General features: G+C 39.9%; 2 protein-coding genes across 6 annotated transcripts; one reads left to right on the plus strand and one right to left on the minus strand.

The window, feature by feature from the left end:
* Nucleotides 1–6,793: 6,793 nt before the first annotated feature.
* Nucleotides 6,794–8,910, plus strand: LOC104437240 (transcription factor MYB1). Its single transcript, XM_010050152.3, has 3 exons — nt 6,794–7,089; nt 7,790–7,919; nt 8,036–8,910. Exons 1-3 carry the CDS (start codon nt 6,912–6,914, stop codon nt 8,694–8,696), a joined length of 969 nt encoding a protein of 322 aa, XP_010048454.1. The 5' UTR covers nt 6,794–6,911; the 3' UTR covers nt 8,697–8,910.
* A 2,913-nt stretch (nt 8,911–11,823) lies between these two features.
* LOC104437242 (protein FAR1-RELATED SEQUENCE 6) lies at nt 11,824–26,209 on the minus strand. Of its 5 annotated transcripts, none has more exons than XM_039308292.1 (6): nt 25,739–26,209; nt 20,349–22,584; nt 19,132–19,593; nt 18,832–19,029; nt 12,465–12,686; nt 11,824–12,341 (listed from the first exon to the last, which is right to left on the minus strand). In XM_039308292.1, exon 2 carries the CDS (start codon nt 22,535–22,537, stop codon nt 20,501–20,503), a length of 2,037 nt encoding a protein of 678 aa, XP_039164226.1. In that variant the 5' UTR covers nt 22,538–22,584; nt 25,739–26,209; the 3' UTR covers nt 11,824–12,341; nt 12,465–12,686; nt 18,832–19,029; nt 19,132–19,593; nt 20,349–20,500. The 5 variants fall into 5 exon arrangements, with proteins under 5 accessions (XP_039164226.1, XP_039164225.1, XP_018726447.2 ...); XM_039308291.1 differs by having other exon boundaries at nt 12,447–12,686; XM_018870902.2 differs by lacking the exons at nt 11,824–12,341; nt 12,465–12,686 and adding exons at nt 17,607–18,124; nt 18,248–18,470.
* Nucleotides 26,210–26,435: the final 226 nt, after the last annotated feature.

Consider the following 26,435-nt stretch of genomic DNA (forward strand, 5'->3'; position numbering starts at 1 on the left):
TAATAAACGTTGCTCTCTCTCTGTCTCTCTCCTCACCTTCCCGCTTCTGGATCTGGGGAAGGAGGGTGGTCCTTCCTCATTTGGCAGTCTCCTCCGCGCGCTCATTTGGCCTCTTTCTTGAACGTTAGTTCGCTCACTCTTTTTTTTTAGGTACGGATCTTGAATGAGGGCCGGAAAACGTGGTAAAATGAACAATAATGAGACGACCGGTCATGCATCGGACTGTCTGCTGCCAACAGAGGTTCCCTTGTTTATTCACGATTTTAGGGCAACGTCATCATGGAGCAGCGGAAGGGCATGTCGTTTCCCACGTACTCTTCTGCTGGTAAAAGGCAAGTGGCCACCGGTCGAATTACCGGAGCTGAAGCAAGCTCTTCCGGGAGAGTTCTTGTGCAATATTTACAGTCGGCAGGCGGTATTTTCTGTGTTACGACCATCTGAGGGAGTGCTACTGTTTTAGTTTTTGTGTGTTATGGCACTTTTTATGGGGCTTATGAACGGGTTCGGAAAGTCTCAGTCATCCTCGTAGAGAGTTGCTCCACGAGAACGTCCATTGGTGTTTTTGATTTGGTCTTCAAATCGCACGTTTCGTCCGGGTCCCAACTTGCCTCGCTCTTGAGTTGGCCATTCTACTCGACTAAGTAGTATTCCACTCGTGCGGTGGGTATATGTATGGGCTAGCCCCAATATTTTCTTCCAACCATGTGTTTGATTGGTTGGTTAAATATGTGGACATTACCTACTTTTAATTTCAGTTCAGTTGGCATGTGAGCGATACACATAACTTGTAAATGTGTTAATTATAGGCATTCATCCAACTAGGAATGGAGGATAATACAACCCGTAGAGAGGATTCCTCAACCATGCCGGTGAAAACTTACGTACTTATTTTTCACATGCATATGGTGTTACTATAAACACGTTGCACACTACACCATATATAAAACTGACACAACTCAAACAATAAAGGTGAGCGGTTTTATAGTAGGTTTCAGTTCCATTTGAAAACTAAAACCTACCATGTCGAGACCGGTTCCCTATGTACCCTAAAATGGGGTCGGTTCTAGGGTGACTGGTTCCTGATTTGGTCTAGACCCACAAAGGAATCGGGAATTGGACCAAGGGGGACTGGTTCTCCATTTCTGGAATTGAGAACCGAACCACTTGGTCCTTAGATAGAACCGATTGGTCCTATCCAATACCCGAGCAATCTAATAAAACAAATGGATTAACTTATCTTGGCCGAAAGTTTTGGATTAATTGAATTGTCAATAATTGTCAATCCATGTCACCGTTCAAAACTAGGATTTCATCTAAGATTTGTGAAGAAGACTAGAGATGATGGGATCATGATTGTAGGGGCACGCTCAAGAAATGGAGGAGGATTTAATGGATTCTTTTCCATAAACAACACACAAATTTAAGGAAGGTGCAAGTAAGCGAGGGAGGTAAAATCGGAGAATTTTTGCAGGGAAAGAAAGTAAAAAAGAAAGAAGCAAAAGACAAAAGGAGCAAATTGGATGAATCGGTACAACAATATCAAAGCAAAAAAGATTTGCTTCGTCATATGGAGTAAGTGAAGCATGAGAGGACATGGGGTGGGGACGAATTAGTTTTCAGCGTGGGTTTTGGATCTCACGCCTTACAAGGAGATATGGCAAAAATCTGAGAGTGCAAATTAGAATATGAGTAAAGTAGGATCGATAAAAAAAGAAAAAAAGAAAAACTCTACAAAAATCACAAGCAACTTCATTGTGCCGTCAAAGCCATAATCAGCTCCGAATCTAAGACTCGCCTGAAAGGACCTTTACTGCTCGAGCTTCGGAACCTTTTAGCAGTCACTTTCCCTTACCAAAGCCAAGAAAAAACTGCAGAATATACCATAAAGATCCTCTTTCTTCGTTAGCCCTTCACGCGACATTAGCAAAAAGTATAACTTTAAGTTTGACAAACTATAACAATTTGAAAATTCCATTGAAAAATAATTTTCAAAAAAATAATTTTGAATATTCTAATATTCGTTTTACGGAAAATGAACTAGCTAAAAACACTTTTCCGCTTTTGAAAAAATATATTTAAAAGTGGACAAAATATTTTCCACTTTTCAACTCTTCAAAATTTGGGAAACATTTTCCATAACTTCTTCTACCCAATTTTTTTCACCAAATATATTTTCCATTTATTTTTATGTTTTCTTTTTTATTTTATTTTTTAAATTGAGTTTTTCTTTTTCTTCCTTCTCTTCTTCCTTAGTTGGTTGTTGACTACAACGGTGGCTAGCGATTGGCCATAGGTTGGTGAGGCTCTGCCTCGCTTGACTTGGTGAAGTCGAGCTCGGGTTTTGCCCGATCCAATGAGGCTCTATCTTGTCGGAGTGGTGAGCTCAAGCCTTGTCAACTTGGGGTGAGGCTGGAGCTTGCCAATGGCCAATTGCTGGCCGTCGCCATAGTGGGTGACCAGCCAAGGCCAAAGAAAAGGGAAAGAAAAAGAAAGAAAAGAAAAAAGAATTAAAAATTTAAAATTGATTTTAAAAATTAAATAATAAAGAAATTATTGAAGATGAGTGCATGTAGGAATAGATTTTTTTTTTTTTATTAAATAGTGAAAAATATTTTTAGTCCATTTTCAAATTTTAATTGAACATTAGAAAATATGATTGTTTTTCCAAAAATGACTTCTTAGAATTTTTTTTCTGAAAATATTATATTTTTGCAAAATGAACGGAACGTAAATCTCCAATTCCCTTGCAGAGGTCACGAAACATACTATCATGCACGTAAGGTAAGGTAAGAAAATGGCTTATACAGACAAAATTATCAATTTTAGTCTTGGAAGTTGACATTGTAAAAGAAAACCCGAGATTGCGATAAGAAAGAAATCGAACAGTTGGCATCTATTTTGGGTTACTTCAATTGCCTTGGGAAACGGGAATCCAATTTTGCATCACGCGCGATTTGACTGAGATGGGTGAGAAAGAATGCTTGAACGATGTGGCAGTCACCCCTTGAAACACACAGAGCTACAAGAACCTACAAACACTTCTTTTTTTTTTTTTCTCTCATTCTGCAAGATCCACATGCCATGACCTGGATTACAATCTAACAGTAGGTCACCGTTCATGAAATGTATGTTTTCTTCGGCTCCTGATCCGGTCCAGTCTGATGTGGTTCTTACGTTGGAACTGTGTAGTAACAATTCCAAATTATGACCATGAGCCGAATTGATAACTAACCGGTCCGATTTCAAGGTGGAATTGGGGATTGGATTGATTTCAAAATTTGGAGCTGGGAACTAGACTAGTTGGTCCTAGGATCTGGAACTAGACCGATGGTCTAATTCAGTTTGGTTTTGGTCCAACAAACTGATCACTTTTTTTACCTATTGTTTTTTTTTTCCATTACCTTTTTTCACACTATGTCAAACGGGACCGAAATATGTTTAGTTCATATTTTACTAATTTTTTTGAAAAAAATAATAAATTAAAAAGTATATTTAGTTGGTTTGATCTAATCCAATTCCACTTTTAGGAACCGGGAGTCGGACCAACCGTGTCAAGAACCAGACCAAACTAGCTATTCCAAAAGGTTTTTGGCTTGGATAGTCTGTTTTGCACTCCCCTAACAATAACTGTACTAACTAGGATAAGGACCGGTTCCGATCTTATCTTGATCCATACTCACCATTGTTTTAACGATGTTTATGATAAATGCGATCACTGATACGTGAACCTGGGATGTCTTTATCTATTGAGGCTGTCTTGTCTTTAATGACTAATGTGCAAGGGGTCTTAAGTAAAGTGAGGATTTGCATAATTGCATGCGTAACATCAAGGAAGAAACCCTGTACATATATGTTCGGCAGCCTAATAGGAATTTGACGGACTCTGTCTTGTCAAGACAGGAGAAAGAGAATTTGCGACCCACGTGACCGGGCCATCACGAAACCCCTTAGGCCCTAATTATTGGCTCCCACCGTTTCTAAAATTCAACATCAATTTTTGATGTCATAGGAATTCTCCTCCCCAGTTGTGACCACGACACCCGTGTAGAAATTTTGTACGTAGCTTTTGAGGAATGCATTAACGGTGTCTACGGGGGGGACCATATTGTCTCCCAATGGCGCGAATCCAGCGTGAACCGAATGGCCGTATTAGGTGCATTAGGTGTAAGCGAGACAGGCCGGCAAGAAATCTCGACCCCCAGGTTCTTTCCTTCGGCTGAGAGTCAGAGCCCTAGGGGAGATAGGCGTTTCATCAACGTTCCTTTCCGACAGCAGGAGAACGTTTACCCCTCGAGTTCTTCCTTTTCTTCCCTTCTTCTTCTTCCTCTCGAGGACGTACTTATTGCTCGACGCGACGTCCGTGCTGTTGGGTGGAGCGCGCCGTCGGGGGCTGTGGCATTTGGAATAACAAACTTTCAAAATTCTCCTGGGAGGCAGAAGTGACTCTTTGGCTTATCATATTTTTCTGGGTGGCTAGCGGACTTTCCTTAGCTTCTAGCGAAGTCTTGAAGTTTAAGTGTGGAAGGAAAGATCCAGAAGGAATGGTAGGCGACTTCTGGTACAAATATAATAATTTAATAAAAAAACCCTACTTTACATAGATTTTACTCCTTATGTATGATTTTGGTTGGTCCGAGAAAATAAGATATCTTGTCTTCTTGGTTTTTACAACGAGGGAACAGAGCACAGATTCCCCCCACATGAAAATGTCACTTTAAAAATAGGGGAGATCCTCCCATTCCGTGGGGCAGCGTGGGCAAAGATTTAAATAATTGACAACATGCTCAAATGACCCTCGACCCACTAGGGTTCCAAAACAAGCCATGCGAAATACTTCGACGATCCCTTTCACGTATAAGTTGGATTGGACAGAGATGAAACTCAATGCAGAAGATATAAATCCCGTAAGCAAGCGATGTGGAATGCGTTAACATTCCCTTTCGTATGTAAACCGGAGCAATGGGGCCGCCACACATGTATAACAAGCCGAGGCAGAACTCGACTCCGACACCACATCGAAATGCCCCGATCCGAAAGCTTTCCATAAGGAACATATAAAACTCGCAAATAGGTGGTGCGAGATGCTTCGACAGACCATATTTTCTCACGTCCATCTTTTGAATTTCAATGCCGGATAATGAAATTTCCCTGCCCCGAGTGTTCCGCACTTTTTATGTTTTTTAATAGGTGAAGAAGGTGCATCCAAATCAATTACCAATTGGCAACCAAATCCCGTCTCTTCAATCACAAAATTCTTGGCATGCTTGTGTGGAAAATGAGGTTTTTAGCTAGGGTTAATTCCAAAGGGTGGTCCCCAATTTTACTCGTGACGAGGGGGTGAAAAAGAAGTACACATGTGCAAAAAAGGGCAATAATTGGACGTGCTAGTTGCAGCCTCGACGATATATGGAAACCGCGTACACGAGGGGCCCCTTTCAGGGTAATAATAAAATTTTCTAGTTTTTCTTTTGGGAAATTATGCACTGATTTTATTTAATTCCAGGCACTCATAGCCTTCCATAAACATTTAATTGCCGACATATTGAAATTTCATATAATTTTCTCATTTTGTAAAACTTCAAATAATATCCTTTTTAATTTTTTTTCATTCTCTAATTTTAGAGGAAGAGTCGTAAGCAAAAGTTGGAAGTCGACAGATTATAGAGCATCGCTTCCCCTCATGTTGAAGAAGCGAGAGTTTCCGACACGATGCGACACTGCCTCAATCCTAAGATGTAATCAGTTGATCAGGATTCATTCCAATCACTCAGACATGATTGATGAGCAGTTTATTTAGTCAAGTTCCGCCTGTCTAGATAATCCCGGATCGAGCCATTTTGCGTTCAACTGACCTACGCATGACGCTACACTATTTCTTCAATCCTATCAATCATCGCAAGACAATGGTCGATTGTGTATGTTCTTCGTGATGATCTCGCGTGGTCTAATTCCCCGAGCTGAAGCCCCCGCAAGGTCAAGACTTTTGGGCAATTTCAATCATGGAGCCGTCGCATTAAAATAATGTGGATTGTCAAAATACCTTTCTCACGGTCAAAATCCGCTCCAACGGGGCCCAATAATAATAATAAATAATAATAATGAATTCCTCAGTCTATGCGCCTAGCTAACAAGACCTTACAATGTTTTGTGTTTTCCTATGTCCCGAAGCCCGTCATCGGACCGTGCAGATTCATCTTCATCCCGCGAAACATTTCACTAACCTCATTTGATAGGAGAAAACACCGAGACAAAATTCAAACGAGTGGTCCGCATTTGCAAACGAGTGGTCCGCATTTGCACCCGGTACGTGAATGAGACCCGACCTGGACCATCGAGATATGTCAGGTCCCCTCAGGGCTCCTGCCCGCCCCGAACCACCCGAGACGATCCCAGATCCAGTTCAGCACGTGTACTAGGTTCACGCCCCGAACCACCCGAGATTCGGGACGATCCCGGATTCAATTCAGTACGTGTATTAGTCCCCCCACGGGGGGGTCTTGCTACAAATATTTCGGAACGTGTCGAATCTTACAAGAAGAGAGAGAAGAGAGAGGAGGAGAGGAACGGGAAGGCAAGAGGCTGTGCCGAAAGAAATAAACAAAAACGAAAGCGGACGAGAAACAGGAGAGAGAGAGAGAGATGCGAAAAAGGGCACGTTTGGGAGAGAGAATCGTGGGGCCGGGAGGGAGGAGGGCTTAAGGCTCGGTCACATGATCACGGGCGGGGGATCGAAATCGGGCACGTTGTGTGCGTGGCGCCTTTTAAACTCTCTCTCTCTCTCGCCCTGTCCCTTTAAATTCGTCGGGTGCCAGCAGTTGCCAAGGGCCATCGTCACTCCTGACCCCTCGACCCCTCCTCTCCTCTCCTCCCTCACTCTCCCTCTTATCTCCTCCCTCCTCTCCTCCGGGTACATGCAAGAATTCGAGGGGGAGAGAGGGAGAGAGCGAGCTTTGAACATGGGGAGGAGCCCGAGGTGCGACAAGGACGGGCTCAACAAAGGAGCGTGGACGGCCGCGGAGGACCAGATCCTGATGGACTACGTCAAGCTCCACGGCGAGGGCAAATGGAGCCGGCTCTCCAGGGAAACCGGTAAGCTTTCCTCGTGCACGGGAAGCCGCGCCCGCCCGGTTCGCTTTCTGGGTTTTGTATGCTGCGGTTCGGTGCGGGGTTCTCCTCTCCGTAGAACATCATGCATCCCCTCTTGCCCGGCTGGTATGCGCAGAGCTTAGGGCTCGCGTGCCGCCATGCGAATCGGTCTTCTTCGATGTTAGCGTCTGTGGTTGCTGTGGCAGTTGCTCCGAACAATCGGAATTACTATCCTAGTATGGCTCGAACGGGCTCTCGTGAATGACGGCCGACAGCCTTACCTGGCCTCGACTTTCTCGAGCGCTGTTAACCTTTGATGATGAGAGTTTCTGTACCCCGGGAAAACCGTACCGCAACAATTAAAAGAGCAGAATTATATGCTGGGAAGGTTCCTTGTGGAACGCGCAGTCAAGACTTGGTTTTTAGGCCTATTTCTGCTTTAAGCTTCTTTTGTACTCCTTTTGTCTTTCATTGCCTCCTATCGTAATCGCAGGCAGTACTGTTGCCCGCTTTCCTTTCTTTGTAGCCGCAGATTCCATTTGTCATCTTCTTCTTGGATTTCTATTGGTCTTTCCAGATATCTATCCTCCAATAGTATCTGCTAAGCGCCATTATTTCAGAACAAATTAGACCGAGAGTTTAATCCGGTAAAATCAGGACAGTCGTCGTGCTTCGGTTTTAACTTTCGATGGTTCTCGTGAAGGTCTAAGAAGATGCGGCAAGAGCTGCAGGCTGCGTTGGATGAATTACCTGAGGCCCGACATCAAGAGAGGGAACATCTCGCCCGACGAAGAAGAACTAATCATCCGGCTTCACAAGCTATTGGGCAACAGGTACAGATCATCAAGTCCTTTTTTTTTTATTTGTTTTTTATTTGTACTGATAATTCTAGCAATGGGAACCCTAGCTGGACACAAATAAACCGTGAACCGAATCTATGATCACGTAGGTGGTCGTTGATTGCTGGAAGGCTTCCGGGGCGTACGGACAATGAGATAAAGAACTATTGGAACACCAACTTGGCCAAGAAGCCCGAAGCATTGAGGTCGATCCAATTCCACCATTTGCACAGAGAGCCGATGGTCGAACCTCCCGGAACGTCGCAGCAAGAGCTGGAACAGCAGAGGGTGCCGGAAAGCAACATTCGTGGAGTTGCCAATCCAGAGCCACAAGTTGCTCAACAGAATGCTGCTAATGGGGAAATGCGATCATCCCCAGATGGCAATTACTTGCTGAAGCAAATGCTTTCAGACTCGGATATGAGCGACGGGTCGTTGTCATTCAACTCGGAGGAGGAATCGCCGGACTTCATGATCGATTTCAACGTGGACGACATTAGCCAGTTCCTCGACTCGGATTTCTACAAGCTCGGTCCGGACCAAAACGGCTATTCCCATGACGGGGAGCGAGGCAGCAAGTGCCCGCCCTATTTGAACCAGCAACTCGTGCCGCCGGAGGAAGCCGGGAAGGATCTGGACAACAGCCTACGCATCCGAGATGATTCGGTCTCGGCGTTCCAGTCACTGGCGTCGTTATTCGAATCCGACGACGAGAAGTGGACGGGGGGCGGTGATAAGGCCGACTTTGCATTGCCTGGAAAGAACGGTTGATTTTGCCTATAGCGGAGAGAGCTGCGTGTAGTCTTGGAGAAGTTGGTCACGACAATAATCAATCGATCGTGATCTTGAAGATTCATTTCATCCCTAGGGTTTAAGAAGTTCCGTGTCACTCTCTTGAGATAAAATAATTCTGTAATCATCATTGCTGCAATTCTCCCAAACCTTTCCACAATAACACTGGATCAGATCCATTTCATGTCTCAAACTCAATGAGCAAAAAACAAAGTACACACGCATGGTGGAATAAAATTAAAAGAAATAAGTGTACGGGAGAAAGTCTTAAAATTTGTCATAAAGATGTAACGGAGTTCTGAAACTTTCAAAATGTGCAATTAAGTCCTAAAACTTGTCATGAAAGCGCAATCGAGTTATAAAACTTGTCAAATTAGTCTAATAAAGTCCTTCTGTAGAATGCATTTTCTTGAAAGTTTTAGAACTCGATTATATTTTTGTAATAAGTTTAATGACTCGACTACGCTTCTATAATAATCTTTAGGATTTTAATTATATTTTTGAAAATTCTTATAACTTGATTATATATTCATAATAAATTTTAGGATTTCCATCACACATGCGAGTTTTGCATCGAAGGGCTGCGCCCTTTTTCCATCCTTGACGTTCGGATAGCAACTAGCAAGGTGGCCAACTAACTTTCAGAGGCTGTTCTGGGCCAATAGCAATTCATGCACGGGGGGAGACGACAGACAAGTGCCTTCGATAGATTTGAGCAGAAGTCCACTTGCCGCTCCATCACTTGTATAACCATGTACAACCATGTGATAAAAAAATGACCTTGAACACTCCTCGTGGAGGGCCTTGCTAGTTTCTGCAGTGGAATATACGCCTGCAGAGTTTCTTTGCTTTTTATGTTTTATTATTTATTATTATTATTATAATTTTTGTTTTGTTTTGTTGGTGCGTTCTTTTTTTATCGGTTAAATGGTCATGCATAAGTCAAGCCCTCAGGCAAATTTTGTTTCGGAGAGCTTTGGGAAAATGCATTGCATTTTCGAAGTCCTCTTAAGTTCTCCCTTAGCCAGAGGTAGGTCCATGGAAACATTGGGGTTTAGTATTTTTAAAATGCTAACGTATGATTTTTTTCTTCCAATTTTCTTTTGACAAATTTTCGGAATTTGAAAAATGCCCTCATCATCCGAGTCTCCGACAAGGTCAACTATGGCAATAGGCGACGTCAGGCAAGGCTAGCCGGCAACCTAAGCCTATCAACAAAGGTTTGAGGTTTTTGTTTTTAAATAACAAAAGTCATTACAGGTGTAATTTTTTTTTTCTAAATAGTATTTACGCCAAAATTACTTTCCAATGCACTTTTAAATTACACTTTACTAGCTATTTACATTTAGAAAAAACACTTTTAATGCATTTCCGATTTTCTCCAAAAGCCTTACCAAATGCAACAAATATGAGGGGGCCTATGCTTGTATTGCACTATCAGCCTAAACGGATTCCCATTTCAAAGCGATTACTTGCAAATTATGGTTGGTGGGCTATATATGTAATTTCCTTCCCAAATAGCTGTAGTGATCACAATGAATCCCCAATTACTAAACTTCTTTCGGCTTTAGAATCGAAAGTCACTCGCTCAAATTCCATTTATTGCACATAAACAAAAGGCCTAAATGTAGTCAATTCGCACGCTATCGAGACATTTCATAAGCATTAGATAGTCGAGACCATGCATACGTGCCCTTGAGTTATCGTAAAATCATTCATGACTTGCTTGATAATCTCATTGTGCAACATTTAATCAAGATTAAGCTCGTTTGATAATTTTAACTAGTTTGGACTTGAAAAAAAAGTCAAGAGTTCAGTTATAAAGGCTTAAAAAAAGAGGATGTTGGTTGGTTTACTCAACAGAAAAATATTCAATGAAAATAAGAGTATTCTCAATTGAGTTGCTGACCTTCGACCGAAAAATAAAATAAAATAAAGTTGCTGACATATCCACATCATTCACAATTATATATACGGGATTGGATTTTAAGACTATTATCATAAGTTTTGAAAAAGGGAATGAAGAAGAAGGACCTCGTGCAATGGAAGGGAAACTAATCAGGCGTTTCTTGTGACAAGAAAAAGACACTTGCGGAACGACAAGTAAGGTCAACAGCCATATAAAATGAATGATTAGGCGGTAAACTGTATCAAATTGCCGTCTCGAGATGTTGACAAATCCGCACCTAATAATTCAAAGGCTACGGAATATCTTGTTCGAAATTATTATAGAGGGGGACCCACATTAGCAGTATAATATTTAAGTTTGGGAAAAACAAGATGGTCCAGAGCAAATAAACATATGGGACAATGATTGACAACCCAAGTACGATTACATAGGCGATTTGGTTCTAACACATCTCGATATAATTATAAAATTGGGCAGATTATCACGAAAAATCCTAAATTGGTACATTTATAACAAATTTACCTCAAATTGAATCTCAAATTGGTATAGTTATGACAAATTTATCCTTTATAAGTTTATGTTAAATTTTACATTCAAATTGCTTAACTGAATAACAAATGACAGTTGATAAGTATACTAGTTTCAAGTTTTACCCTTTGTTTGTCACAAGTGTTAGTTTATGGTTTTTCATAATATTAATCCAATTCAACCGAAACCAATGGAGTAAATTTATCATAAATGTACAAGTTTGAATTTGTCTCAAATATACCAATTTGAAATTTTCCGGTAAAAAAATTAATTTATAGTAAATTTGTCATAAATGTATCAATTTGAGATTTTTTGTGATATTAATACTATAAAATTTGATGGAACCATTAATGTAACTATAAGCCAATGTTTGAACGGCGACTTGTGATGGAAGGGTCTACCCACCACCATAAATAGACTATGACCCTCTCTCGTCCTCATTCGACATGCTTATGATTCATCCGTCATGGCCAATCTAAGAGAGGAGAAGGCAGAGGATGACCAAGTCTTGGTTTCGCATGCCTTCGTCCGTATTGGTTTTCATCACATATCTTTACCTTTAATCGTCATACCCGGTATCATAATGCCATTTATATCTATCATTTAGAGATAGTTGTCCGTTTTAATACATGGAGTGATGACTTCCAAAACGATACATTGGAGGGTTAAGAAAAGACGTATTCAACTAGGGCTGACGACTTGTTCGGGTTATCATGTTTATGTCATTTCAGTTTCATTACCAAATGTCTCCATGCAATCGCTATTACAAAATACTTTTCAGTTAAAATGAGGAAAAACGTTCCTGCTCGTTTAGTTTCTCATGCGCCGGGTAAATACGGCGAACTCGCGTCTTGCGGCATCCCCAGCATCACTCAAACGGCTCGCTTGTGGATTGTGACCGAACCAGGGAACCATGGCACCATTGATAAGCCGTTACTTGGGCAAGTCCCGGCACCATCGGAATGGACGTGGTCGGATAAAAGCGATGATCGCGCCGTGGAAGTGCGTGGTAACTTGTGATAGGACTTTCAAGTGGACTGCCCTAGAGCTGTTGAATGGCATGGATTCATGATCACTCGAAATTGTCTCCTTCCCCGTCATCGAAAGCGCCTCACAGCAGCACTACACGAGGGGCGCATAGACATTTCTTCTTTGAGTGAAGTCTCAAGGGTGCGGCGGATTCATTGCTGCAAAGAGGAAGAACCAACTCAGGCGAAACCAGATTTTGAAATTTCTTGAGCACCAAAAGATAAGCAGGATAACCCAAATGGACACTACTGCATATGCATGACCATGTGATGGGAAAAGACCTAGCAGGCCAGGAATTCTGCTTCCATCCTCCTCCTCCCTCTTCTCCTTCAGTTTGTCCCCTGTTCGGATCAGTCTTCCAATCTGATCTTCGAGTTACTGCCGCGTCTTCTCTGACTACGTTCTCTGTTACAAACCACTTCATCGCTTCATCGATTATTTTCCTCCCAGATTCATCACTCTCCTTCCTTTCCACAAGAGCATTCTTTTTCCTTTACTACTTTCTGTTCCATTGAACATATTTTGGTCAGAAAGATGACAATTAGGATTTACACAAACGGCAGGAAAAAAATAAATGAATCTAGTCCATTTATCTGCACCCTGGTCTTTCTAAAAATATTTTCCCTTATGTCTTTATAGATAAAAGCTCGGCAATAGATACTCCTTTCCTTTTTGAAAAGAGATGTTGAGAGAATATCTAAACCAAATCCAAGATCTCTAGTCTCAGTAAGGGAAATCACGACAAGGCCGACTGTTTTACTCCCCTAGCATACAAAATGCAACATCTAGAAGCACATATAAAGCAAGCACAAGAACTTGACTTAGAATTAATCAGTTAAGTGACAGAAGCAGAAGAAACAGATACCTTCAACTTGTCAAGTTCACAAGTCTTCAGTTGTGCCTCAGCACCATGAAGACGATGTTGAGGAGCCTTCTTTCTCAGAAGTGAGCTGTATAATTTGCTCCCCTGTAAATCCACTCAAGCTGATATTTCCACAATTTGTTCAGATAATTATTTCTTTTGTCGCGCAAACCTCTATCCATCTCAGCCTTCTTCTCAGACTGTCATAAACAAAAAGTGTCAAACCAAAAACTCCCATGAAGAATCATAACCAGGTTACAGCAATTATATATCTAAGTCATGAATAAACAAGAAACTGATACCTTAAAGATGGTTGTTGGTTGTTGGTTGCCTAGATTCACTCAGTTATTGGGCTATGTAGCTTTTATCTAACCGTATTGGAGATCTTGACATTCCTCACTTCACGTGAACATATAGTTCTTCACTGGCACATAACTGGTGAATAGCCGCTGCTCAATCAACCCTTGCAATTTCATTGACTTCCCTCGGCATACTGAGAACTGGTCTTGTAAACTCTTGCTCCTCAGAGACCAATAAAATAAAATATTCTATATCCAATTCCAGTTCATGACTACTAGCTGAAGTGCTGGCAGCACCATCGATCAGTCTCTTCAGCATCCTTCCTTGGTAAGATTCATTGGGATATCACTTGAAAGGCAGAGCATACAGAACCTTCACTAATTCATTCATGCGGGGGCCTGTTTCAATGTCTCAGCAAGTACAAGAACTGAAGTCAACTTATCTTGTTCAGTTCTCAATTGCTCATTAGCCACTCCTTCACCGCTGATAATCTGTATAAGTTCACCAGTAAATTTGTCTAAATTAACACTATGAACAAGTCTCCTTTCCAAGACAATTGCTGCCAATAGAGCCACAAAGGCTCCTTTCATTAAATTAAAAAGAAAATCACTTTAAGTAAGTAAACACCAGATTCATGAGATACCCACTGACCTCATAAGAAAAACGATTTGCTTGAAAAAACGAAAAAGTTGCTATGTTTTCACGTATTCATATCTTCTTCAATGTCAAGAAGGTGCACAAGAACAAAAAAGAAATAAATAAAAAAAGAAGATGATGTTCACTCCAATTTGATTTTCAAATGGAAACATCACAATGAAGTTGTTGAAGGATCGAAAAAGTTGCTATGTTCATATATTCATATCTTCTTCAATGCCAAGAAGATGCACAAAAAGACCCCCCAAAAAAAAAAAAAAAAAAAAAAAAAGATGATGTTCGGTCGATTTCAATTTTCAAATGGAAACATCAGGATGAAGTTATTTGAGGATCCATGGTTGTGACTCCTCCGTAATCAAGAAATGAAACTATAAACTGTGGAAAAAAATCAAATCACAACCTGAGCTTGCTCAAAAATGCTTCAAATTTGTTCGATGTCAAGAAGAATGAGAAGCATCATCTTGTGTATTTACAGGGCTACTTCTACAATAGGCAACTCAGCTAAAGGCATTCAAACACTATCCCGAATAAATTATTGAGTAGCAAATTACAAACCAAAATGAACAAATGCAGGAAAAGATTTACTTACCCTCTTGTCTAAGCCCCATATTTCGTTTGTAAGTGCATTGATCACTGCTGCAATTCTCCCAAACCTTTCCACAAGAACACTGGGTCAGATCCATTTCATGTCTCAAGCTCAATGAGCAAAAGACAAAGTAAACATGCATGGTGGAATAAAATTTAAAGGGATAAGTGTATTAAAAATCCTAAAACTTATCATGAAAATACAATAAAGTTCTAAGATTTTCAAAAAGTATAATTAAGTTTTAAAACTTATTATGAAAATGCAATCAAATTTTAAAATTTATCAAATTAGTTCAATCAAATCATTTTGTCGAAAACATTTTTTTAAAAGTTTTAGGATTCAATTATACTTTCGTAATAAGTTCAAGGATTCGACTGCACTTTTATAATAAGTTTTAGGATTTCATTATATTTTTTAAAATCTTAAAATTTAATTATATCTTCATAATAAATTTCTGCGTCCTTTTTGTTTTTCCGTGCTTGACGTTCGGATAGCACGGTGGCCAACCAACTTTCAGAGGCTGTTCTGGGCCAATAGCAATTCATGCATGGGGGAGACAGGCAAGTACTTCGGACAGATTTGAGTACTTTTTTGTTTTTTTTGTTTTTTTGCAGAAAACAGATTTGAATACTTAACACTGCATTAGTTATACAACCGTGTAGACTAGAAGCATGTGATCAAAAAAGGACCGGCAGTGGAATATACGCCGGCAGAGTTTCTTTGTTTTTATATTTTATATTTTTATTATTTTTATTTTGTTTTTGTTTTTTTTTAATTTTTTTGGTGTGTTCTTTATTTTTCCTTTTTTTCTTTTTATCGGCTAAATGGTCGTTTTCGACAACCACTTTGGCAAGGGCATCTGGGCATCTAAAGGACATCGGGCATAAGTCAAGCCCTCTGGCAAATTTTGTTTCGGAGAGCTTTGGATAAATGCATTGCATTTTCAAAGTCCTCTAAAGTTCTCCCCTTAGCCTGAGGTAGGTCCGTGGAAACATTGTGGTTTAGTACTTGCAAAATGCTAACGTGTAATTTTTTTCTTCCAATTTTCCTTTGACAAATTTTCAGACTTTGAAAAATGCCTTCATCACGTGAGTCTCCAGCAAAGTCAAATATGGCAATAGGCGACGTCAGGCAAGGCTAGCCGGCAGCCTAAGCCTATCAACATAGGTTTGAGGTTTTTTTTTTTTTTTTTTAAATAACAAAAGTCTCATAGGTGTAGTTTTTTTTTTTTTTTTTCTAATTAGTATTTACGCCAAAATTACTTTCCAATGCGCTTTTACATTACACTTTACTAGCTATTTACATTTAGAAAAAACACTTTTATTGCATTTCCGACTTTCTCCAAAAGCCTTACCAAATGCAACCCTAGCACTATCAGCCTAAACAGATTCCCATTTCAAAGCGATTACTTGCAAATTATGCTTAGAGATCTATATATGTAATTTTCCCTTCCCAAATAGCTACAGTGATCATGATGAATCCCTAGTTACTGAACTTCTTTCGGCTCCAGAATCGAAAGTCACTCGCTCGAATTCTATTGATTGCACATAAACAAAAGGCCTAAATGTAGTCAATTCGCACGCTATCGAGATATTTCATAAGCATTAGATAGTCGAGACCATGCATACGTGCCCTTGAGTTATCGAAAAATCATTCATGACTAGCTTGATAATCTCATTGTTCAACATTTAATCAAGATTAAGCTCGTTTGATAATTTTAACTAGTCTGGACTTAAAAAAAAGTCAAGAGTTCACTTATAAAGGCTAAAAAAAGAGAGGATGTTGGTTGGTTTACTCAACAGAAAAATATTCAATGCAAATAAGAGTATTCTTAATTAAGTTGCTGACCTTCGACCCAAAAAAAAAAAAAAAAATTAAGTTGCTGACCTATTTTACATCATTCACAATTATATATACGGCATTGGATTTTAAGACTATTATCATAAGTTTTGAAAAAGGGAATGAAGGAGAAGGACCTCGTGGATACAATGGAAGGGAAACTAATCAGGCGTTTCTAGTGACAAGAAAAAGACACTTGCGGAACGACAAGTAGGGTCAACGGCCGTATAAAATGAACGATTAGGCGGTAAACTGTATCAAATTGCCGTCTTGAGATGTCTACAAATCATCACCTTATAATTCAAAGGCTACAGAATATGTTGTTGGAAATTATTATAAAGGGGGACCAACAGTAGCCGTATAATATTTAAGTTTGGGAAAAACAAGATGGTCGAGAGCAAATAACATATGAGACATGATTGATAACCCAAGTACGATTCTCTATGGTTATAAAAGTGGATAGGCTATCACGAAAAATCCTAAATTAGTACATTTATAACAAATTTACCGCAAATTAAACCCTAAATCGGTATACCAGTGACAAATTTGTCATTTATTAGTTTATGTTAAATTTTACAATCAAATTACTTAGTTGAATAACAAATGGCAATTTATAAGTATACCAGTTTCAGGTTTTACCCTTTGTTCATCACAGGTGTTAGTTTATGAATTTTCGTAATATTAATCCAATTCAATCGAAATTAATAGAGTAAATTTATCATAAATGTACAAGTTTGAAGTTTTTGAATTTTAGATAAATTTGTTTCAAATATATCAATTTGAAATTTTCCGGTAAAAAATTTAATTTATGGTAAATTTGTCATAAATATATCAATTTGAGATTTTTTGTGATATTAATACTATAAAATTTGATTGAACCATTAATGTATCTATAAGCCAATGTTTCAACAACGACTTGTGATGGAAGGTTCTACCCACCACCATAAATAGACTATGACCCTCTCTCAGTCCTCATTCGACATGCTTATGATTCGTCCGTCATGGCCATCTAAGAGAGGAGAAGGCAAGGATGACCAAGTCTTGGTTTCGTATGCCTTCGTCCGTATTGGTTTTCATCACATATCTTTACCTTTCATCGTCATACCCGGTATCATAGTATCACTTATGTCTATTATTTAGAGATAGTTACTAACTTCCAAAACGATACATTGGAGGGTTTAAGAAAAGACGTATTCAACTAGGGCTGACGACTTGTTCGGGTTATCGTGTTTATGTCATTACAGTTTCATTACCAAATGTCTCCATGCAATCGCCATTACAAAATACTTTTCAGTTAAAATGAGGAAAAACGTTCCTGCTCGTTTAGTTTCTCGTGCGCTGGGTAAATACGGCGAACTCGTGTCTTGCCGGCATCCCCGGCATCACTCAAATGGCTCGCTTGTGGATTGTGACCGAACCAGGGAACCGTGGCGCCATTGATAAGCCTGCTACTTGGGCAAGTCCCGGCACCATCGGAATGGACGTGGTCGGATAAAAGCGATGATCGCGCCGTGGAAGTGCGTGGTAACTCGTGATAGGACTTTCAAGTGGAATGCCCTAGAGCTGTTGAATGGCATGGATTCATGATCACTCGAAACTGTCTCCATCCCCGTCATCGAAAGCGCCTTGCAACAGCACCATCCGGAGGGTGCATAGACATTTCTTCTTTGAGTGAAGTCTCAAGGGTGCGGATTCATTTGCTGCGAAGAGGAAGAACCAACTCAGGCGAAACCAGATTTTGAAATTTCTTGAGCACCAAAAGATAAGCAGGATAACCCAAATGGATACTACTGCATATGCATGACCATGTGATGGGAAAAGACCTAGCAGGCCAGCAATTCTGCTTCCATCCTCCTCCTCCCTCTTCTCCTTCCGTTTGTCCCCTGTTCGGATCAGTCTTCCAATCTGATCTTCGAGTTACTGCCGCGTCTTCTCTGACTACGTTCTCTGTTACAAACCGCTTCATCTCTTCATCGATTATTTTTCCTCCCAGATTCATCACTCTGCTTCCTTTCCACAAGAGCATTCTTTTTCCTTTACTACTTTCTGTTCCATTGAACATATTTTGGTCAGAAAGACGACAATTAGGATTTACACAAATGGCAGGAAAAAAATAAATGAATCCAGTCCATTTATCTGCACCCCGGTCTTTCAAAAAATATTTTCCCTTATGTTTTTATTGATAAAAGCACGGCAATAGATACTCCTTTCCTTTTTGAAAAGAGATGTTGAGAGAATATCTAAACCAAATCCAAGATCTCTAGTCTCAGTAAGGGAAATCACGACAGGGCCGACTGTTTTACTCCCTAGCATACAAAATGCAACATTTAGAAGCACATATAAAGCAAGCACAAGAACTTGACTTAGAATTAATCAGTTAAGTGACAGAAGCAGAAGAACCAGGTACCTTTCAACTCGTCAAGTTCACAAGTCTTCAGTTGTGCCTCAGCACCATGAAGACGATATTGAGGAGCCTTCTTTCTCAGAGGTGAGCTGTATAATTTGCTCCCCTGTAAATCCACTCAAGCTGATATTTCCACAATTTGTTCAGATAATTATTTCTTTTGTCGCGCAAACCTCTATCCATCTCAGCCTTCTTCTCAGACTGTCATAAACAAAAAGTGTCAAACCAAAAACTCCCATGAAGAATCATAACCAGGTTACAGCAATTATATATCTAAGTCATGAATAAACAAGAAACTGATACCTTAAAGATGGTTGTTGGTTGCCTAGATTCACTCAGTTACTGGGCTACGTAGCTTTTATCTAACCGTATTGGAGATCTCAACATTCCTCACTTCACTGGCACATAACTGGTGAATAGCCACTGCTCAATCGACCTTTGCAATTTCGTTAAATTCCCTTGGCATACTGAGAACTGGTCTTGTAAACTCTTGCTCCTCAGAGACCAATAAAATAAAATATTCTATATCCAATTCCACTTCATGACTACTAGCTGAAGTGCTGGCAGCACCATTGATCAGTCTCTTCAGCATCCTTCCTTGGTAAGATTCGTTGGGATATCACTTGAAAGGCAGAGCATACAGAGCCTTCACAAATTCATTCATGTGGGGGCCTGTTTCAATGTCTCAGCAAGTACAAGAACTGAAGTCAACTTATCTTGTTCAGTTCTCAATTGCTCATTAGCCACTCCTTCACCGCTGATAATCTGTATAAGTTCACCAGTAAATTTGTCTAAATTAACACTATGAACAAGTCTCCTTTCCAAGACAATTGCTACCAATAGAGCCACAAAGGCTCCTTTCATTAAATTAAAAAGAAAATCACTTTAAGTAAGTAAACACCAGATTCATGAGATACCCACTGACCTCATAAGAAAAACGATTTGCTTAAAAAAACGAAAAAGTTGCTATGTTTTCACGTATTCATATCTTCTTCAATGTCAAGAAGGTGCACAAGAACAAAAAAGAAATAAATAAAAAAAGAAGATGATGTTCACTCCAATTTGATTTTCAAATGGAAACATCACAATGAAGTTGTTGAAGGATCGAAAAAGTTGCTATGTTCATATATTCATATCTTCTTCAATGCCAAGAAGATGCACAAAAAGGGACCCAAAAAAAGAAAAAGAAAAAAAAAAAGAGATAAATGTTTGCTCCATTTCAATTTTCAAAAGGAAACATCAGAATGAAGTTATTGAAGGATCCATGGTTGTGACTCCTCCGTAATCAAGAAATGAAACTATAAACTGTGGAAAAAAATCAAATCACAACCTGAGCTTGCTCAAAAATGCTTCGAATTTGTTCGATGTCAAGAAGAATGAGAAGCATCATCTTGTGTGTATTTACAGGTCTACTTCCACAATAGGCAACTCAGCTAAAGGCATTCAAACACTATCCCGAAGAAATTATTGAGTAGCAATTACAAACCAAAATCAACAAATGCAGGAAAAGATTTACTTACCCTCTTGTCTAAGCCCCATATTTTGTTTGTACGTGCATTGATCATGGAGGAGATGCTGGAAGTAGATCAGAACACATACAAGGTCAGCAAGGTTACGACTTATCTAATTTTTTCTCTTCTTCTATATCTGACTAACACATTGAGGAGGAAACTCAAACATTTTCTGGTGCACTTAAGTTGTCCTCAACAAGATCAAGTTTATTCAACAACTCCTCCAACTCGTGCAAAGTAATCTTATAGTGGTCTTTGGATCGAGCGCCTTGCTCCACAATTGGAATGGCACGTCTATACAGATTGTTATGCCACCAAGCTGGGTTATGCACATCAACATCATTGGAACCACGAGGTATCTCAAGTGGTTGTCTCTTGCAATCCTTGCTCCAACGTGAAAGAATATATTGCCTCGGAATTTCCTCCACACCATTATAGTTGAGAACATTCAATGCGTGGCGACAAAGATAACCTTTGTAATTGAACAAGCTGCATATGCATCGAATATCCACTTGAGATGTCTCATACAAGACCTCGTAATTTCTAACCTCCTTTTCTTTTCCAGTTACCACTCGTTCTTTCACTATGTATGTTATGATTGTGCCATTGACATTTATCTGCCTTGTGTTGAAGCAAGAGTACATCCCCTCGACCTCAGACTGGAATCTCTTGAAAATTTCTTTTGTATACACCCTGGCGAGCTGCACCTCAAAGTTGCATCTTGTTTTCAGCTCACAGTTCAAATTTCTGGACTCCAACTCTGACATGGCTTCTTTCAAGTGCTTCCTATGCAAAACTAGATCATATTTATCAACAAATTCTTTGAAACACGTATGTTTATGTACATAACCATCAAAAAAGGCACTCTTGCTTTCACTTTCTTGAATAAGAATCATCCCTGCGAAGAATGTATCCTTCAAGTAAACAGGAACCCACATTTGCCTATCCTCGTATAGTGAGTGGAGCCATTTATTGTCCTGAAGTCCATGTCTATGGATCATATCAGCCCAAGATGTTTCAAATTCAGCCAATTTCAAAGAATTAAAGACCGACCTATTCAGTTGTCTTTTAATTACTTCATATCCCTTCAATCCTCCCAGTTTTTCATGGAGTCTCTGCATAATATACCATGCACAAAAGCAATGATGAGCTTTTGGGAATACCTCAGAAATTGCAGTTTGGAAGGCTTTGGACTGGTCTGTAAATATAACTTGTGGAGGGTGATCCAACATGCACTTCAACCATGCCCGAAATATCCAAACAAAGTGCTCAACTGATTCATGTCCAATGAAGCCACAACCCAACAAAACCGACTGTCCATGATGATTGATGCCAATGAAGGATATCAAGGGAATCTCAAATTTGTTTGCCAAGCACATGGAATCAACAGCAACCGTGTCTGAAAAGTAAGCATAGTCAGCCCTAGACCTGGCATCAGCCCAAAACACATTTCTCAAACGCCCATCATCATCAACATCCATCAAATAAAAGAAATTCGGATTGGTCAGCTTCATGCGACAAAAATAGTTATATAACGCATGGGCATCTCCCTCTTTAAGCTCCAAATATTTGGCATGATCAATGGAATCAATTCCATCGCCCCTACTGATACTCAAGTAGCCATTACTTCCAGAATTGATTGCAGCTGGCTGATACAACTTTATGACATGCATGTGCATCACAGGCTTTGACGGTGGTTGTGTCTTTTTGGCAGCAATAATCATCTTTTTATGTGACTTGTAGAAGCGCTTGATTTCTGGACTAACCCTATGGTTGTGCTCAAGCTGGACTTCAACTATGCTCCACCTATTAGAGTCCACAAGTCTAATCACTATCATTGCAGGACATCCAGTCCTTGTTTCAGGCCTAGGGTTGTTGGCTTCACTTTTTTTCTTGAAGCCTGCACTACTGCAGCTTAGTTTTGCTCTATAACGCTCTTTCCTCTTTGATCTAAACCAAGAATTGCTTACTCTGATTCCGAAACCCTGTTCCTTTCCATACATATTATAGAAATCATAAGCTTGATCAAAAGAATCAAACTCCAACCCCACAGTAGGTGGTGCATGTCCTTTCATTGGTTGTGCATTGCTAACTTCACCTCCGCTATCCATATCATTTGTGTCTTCCTCAAACTCATATTCATTGCCATCATCAAAGAGAGGCTCACTATTTAGATGAACTTCTTCCATCTCAAACATAATGGAGAGACATTTGCATACAAGCTCAAAGGCAAAGGCAAGGTCACCTGTGCAGAAAACAGTGTTAACATTCTGAAGGTCAATCAACTAGAGAAACATTAGCCTGATTGATCATGGGAGACTAGATCCAGAAGACTAAATTATGATAACAATTAAATATCAATGACTCAGTAATTCAAGTAGGGAATAAGTCGGTGGCTTGCACCTCAATATTTGATTAAAGTTCAAGCTCACAAGTCTGTTATCCTCCATAATAATAGGGCCACCATCACTAGAAACCCCTATAAGCACTTTATTTGAGCTTATTTAGATGCTCACATGATTTATTCTTCATCACCCAACACATTTACACGCTAGAATCACTAAATTTACTTAAATCAAGCTTGGTTACATGCCCACCAATAATGTCAAAGTGCACGCTTTCACTTATCATAACTTAACTACATATTTACGTTTTTAGTTTGCTAAGATAATCATATATATCCTGGTCACTCATGCCACAACACCAATACTCTCTGTTCCAAGTTTAAATACATATGCATTTGACTTTTGCTTGTATAAACACCTTTATAGTCTGATCTTCCATGACTCTACACCAACACTCACTATTGTTAGATTAAATGGGAGTTCAAGCATTTCATTCTTTTCCCAAAAACATGTACATTTTCCAGTTTTAAAAGATGTGGTTTAAATTACCTGTAGCTCTCTGTCGGGGGATGGATCTAGAGCAATGTATCACTGGGGACAAAACTTAAGGGATATAAAAAGACACTTATTAAGTTTATACCCCGTTAACATTTGAAAAAAGAACAGGATTTTTTTCATGTGTCCAAATTACACTTTCTTTCAACAAGAGCATGAATAGCCATCATTAAAGGTATTAATGATATAATCATTGTGTTAATTGATTTTAGATGAAGGCCTTCTTGGATTAGATTTCTAAGTAAATTATGAGTTCGTATGTCGCAATCATTAATTATAGGCAGATAAAAAGAGAGAAAAGATTTTTGTTTAAACTCCTCTGTTCAATCAATCAAATATTTCCTCCCTTACGAAGCATACAGAACATTCGAACAGGTACTTTTCAATAAACCAAAAGGTAATAATCATGTAAAGTAGTCCATTTTGTTATAAAAAAATCATCGAAACCAAAGATGAGAGCCAACAAAATATCTAAAGTGTATAAAATTTAAGTGGTGCTTTGCACCTTTATCCCTGATTTTCTTTTGCTTGAACTTCTTAAATAAGCAAGAACCAGAATTTATCTTCTATCAAGACTTCATCTTAACTCTCATCATTGCAACAGTTTTGCAATTTTTTAGGTAAAAACATGACGAATAATGTTAGACACACTAAAATCCGTCTCTCAAATAGGTTTACAAAGTTGCGCGACAGATTCCATTTAGATGTTTAAATGGGTCTAACTTAAGTAATTGTTTAGGGAGTGCACATCACGTAGCAAAATACCTTCGGTATCCAAGCATTACTCAAATTAAAAAAATCTGTCAAGTGCTAGAGTTTGACAGCTTTCTTCAGACTCAAAATTTCCCTATATTTGCATTTTGACTTAGATTCTACAGTTTTCCTTCGGGATGTGGGTGGGACCAGTGGGCTAAATGTCTAAGTTTACATTTTCAAATGAATATAACAGCCCACTAGAAGTCCTGCTTAAAGAAAAAGAATGGGCCACAAGCAGGCAACATGACAAAACTCAAGAACCACATATAAATAAAACCATATATCATGGTAATTTTTGGAGAGCTCAGTCCGGGCAAGTGCCACCACACAATAAAATCCGTCCTTGTCTATTTCCCTCGCTATGCATCAAAGTGCAATTATTTATATTTATGGCAACCAAAATCTTTTGACAGGAACCATTAACCTTTTGCTTATTAACTAACTTTCACTTTTCCAATTATGTGAGAAGGGAAAAGAGAAGCTTCTTCCTGAGACAAGTAACAAAACAATGAAATCAATGAAAAACAAAGGATCAAGAAAGACCTGGTGGGATTTCATAATTCTTCACAGTTAAAGTTTCTTAAGATTTTCAGAAATCATTAAACAAATTGCATGCCTAACAAATACCCAATGAACATGGTCTCGAAAAAGCATTGTGGGCAATAAACAATCACTCCTGCACGCGCACCTGAACCCTTAAATCTAGGAGTTTTCAAGGTTTTTAAGCAAACCAATTGTCACATATACATAGGTAGCTACTACGTGACTTCCCTGTCAATACCTAGGATACGGGTTTTCAAGTGACCAAGATTTTGGCTAAGTAGATTGATATGAGTCTGACGATTGACTTGAAATGGATTGTTTCTTCCACAGACTTAAACCTTGGGTTGGAAAGACCTCAGCATTTCCACATTAACAATGTAAAGGTCCAGTTATCTCTTTCCTTTTGCCCCCAAAGACGATTCTAAAATGCCAAGGTAAAAAATGCTAAATAGTGCTGAACTAGGATAGGTTCATAGTCATACACCTAAATGTATCAAAGCTTATGCCAAAGAGGGGGAAAACTGTATCGAAGAAAAACAGTGAAGATCAACGGATGAAGATTTTTCTTTTTTTTCTTTTTTGGCATTTTGACACCCCCAGAATAACCTAGACTAAGGAAGATATACAAAATGAATGTCCCATGCAGAGATTTCGACTCTCCATCTCCAATACATAGTTCTTTGGACGACAAAAGTAGTCAAAGTCTCGCTCGAACCAAAGAAAAAGGGCAAGAAAAGATGCTGGGAAGCTCAAGGCACTGCAATGAAGCCAAACTTGCGGGTACACTCCTCATGCCAGTATAATAAGTAACTCTCTGTATCCTTCATATCACCGCATCCCATGCCACGGACTACTCGAAACATGTAACAGGCATAATATCATCCGATTTTCTCTAATATCCTGGCAGCCCAATGCACCAACAGAGCTTGATGTTTCACCTAAACCCCACTTTCAGGCAGTTCACAGGAAATGCAGACACAGAACCGCCACAACCATGAAAGTTGAATCTTCGGCATCTGAACCAAACCGATCATCGACGTCGATTTATAGTCATCTGGGTATCTCCTACTCATTCGTTAGCGGAACTATGTACAGAGCACTACAACATCGATCTCATCATATCCATCTCATCCATTCCAGCTAAGGCATGTAATCTAACAACACCCCAGCCTACATGATCTTTGTAAAAGAGCGACTCACCAGAAGAGAGATTGAGCGCGAGTGCAGCACTCGAGTCGGCGCCGCGCCCGAGCTACGGCCGGAGGGCCGACGTCGCAGGTGAACTGGAGGCTCCGCCGGACGCCGCGGTAAATCGCCGTCAGCTCAACCGCCCGCCCCCTCCCGATTCATCCGGCGACGTTCGATCGGAAGCGACCGTGCCGGTGCCGGTTCGGCTTCCGGCCGGCTCTCCGACGGGGTCGATCGGGTCCCCGGATTCCGGGATCCGAAAGGGTTTCTAGGGTTTCGAGAAGCCGGGCAACGGAGAGGGAGAGAGATGGGCAGCTTCGCGGTGGTCGGAACTACGGTGGGTCGGGATTGATTCGAAGGCCGCCGGCGGCTTCCGGTCGTCGACGGCGCCGCTGCCGCCCGACCCGCTCAAATTTTCGCCGGCCGGTGTCGCGCTACGTTCTGAAGAGGAAAGGAATGAGAAGAAAGTGCAACAGAGTTCATTCCGATGAAATGCTGACGTGGCCTAAAGTTTAGAATTGATATTGTATAGAATTTTTTTTCTTGGTCGAAATATTGTATAGAATTGCATTAATATAAATTAAATGGGCCAATTTGAGCTAGATAATTTATCACTCAATCTAAGCCCGACCTGAATCATCCATTTCATGAGCCTTTGTGCGGGGACATCTATTTACATATTTTTGAATGATTGGTATGCCGATAAAAT

The sequence above is a fragment of the Eucalyptus grandis genome, chromosome 3 (genome assembly GCF_016545825.1).
Source record: "Eucalyptus grandis isolate ANBG69807.140 chromosome 3, ASM1654582v1, whole genome shotgun sequence".
Classification (NCBI taxonomy): domain Eukaryota; kingdom Viridiplantae; phylum Streptophyta; class Magnoliopsida; order Myrtales; family Myrtaceae; genus Eucalyptus; species Eucalyptus grandis.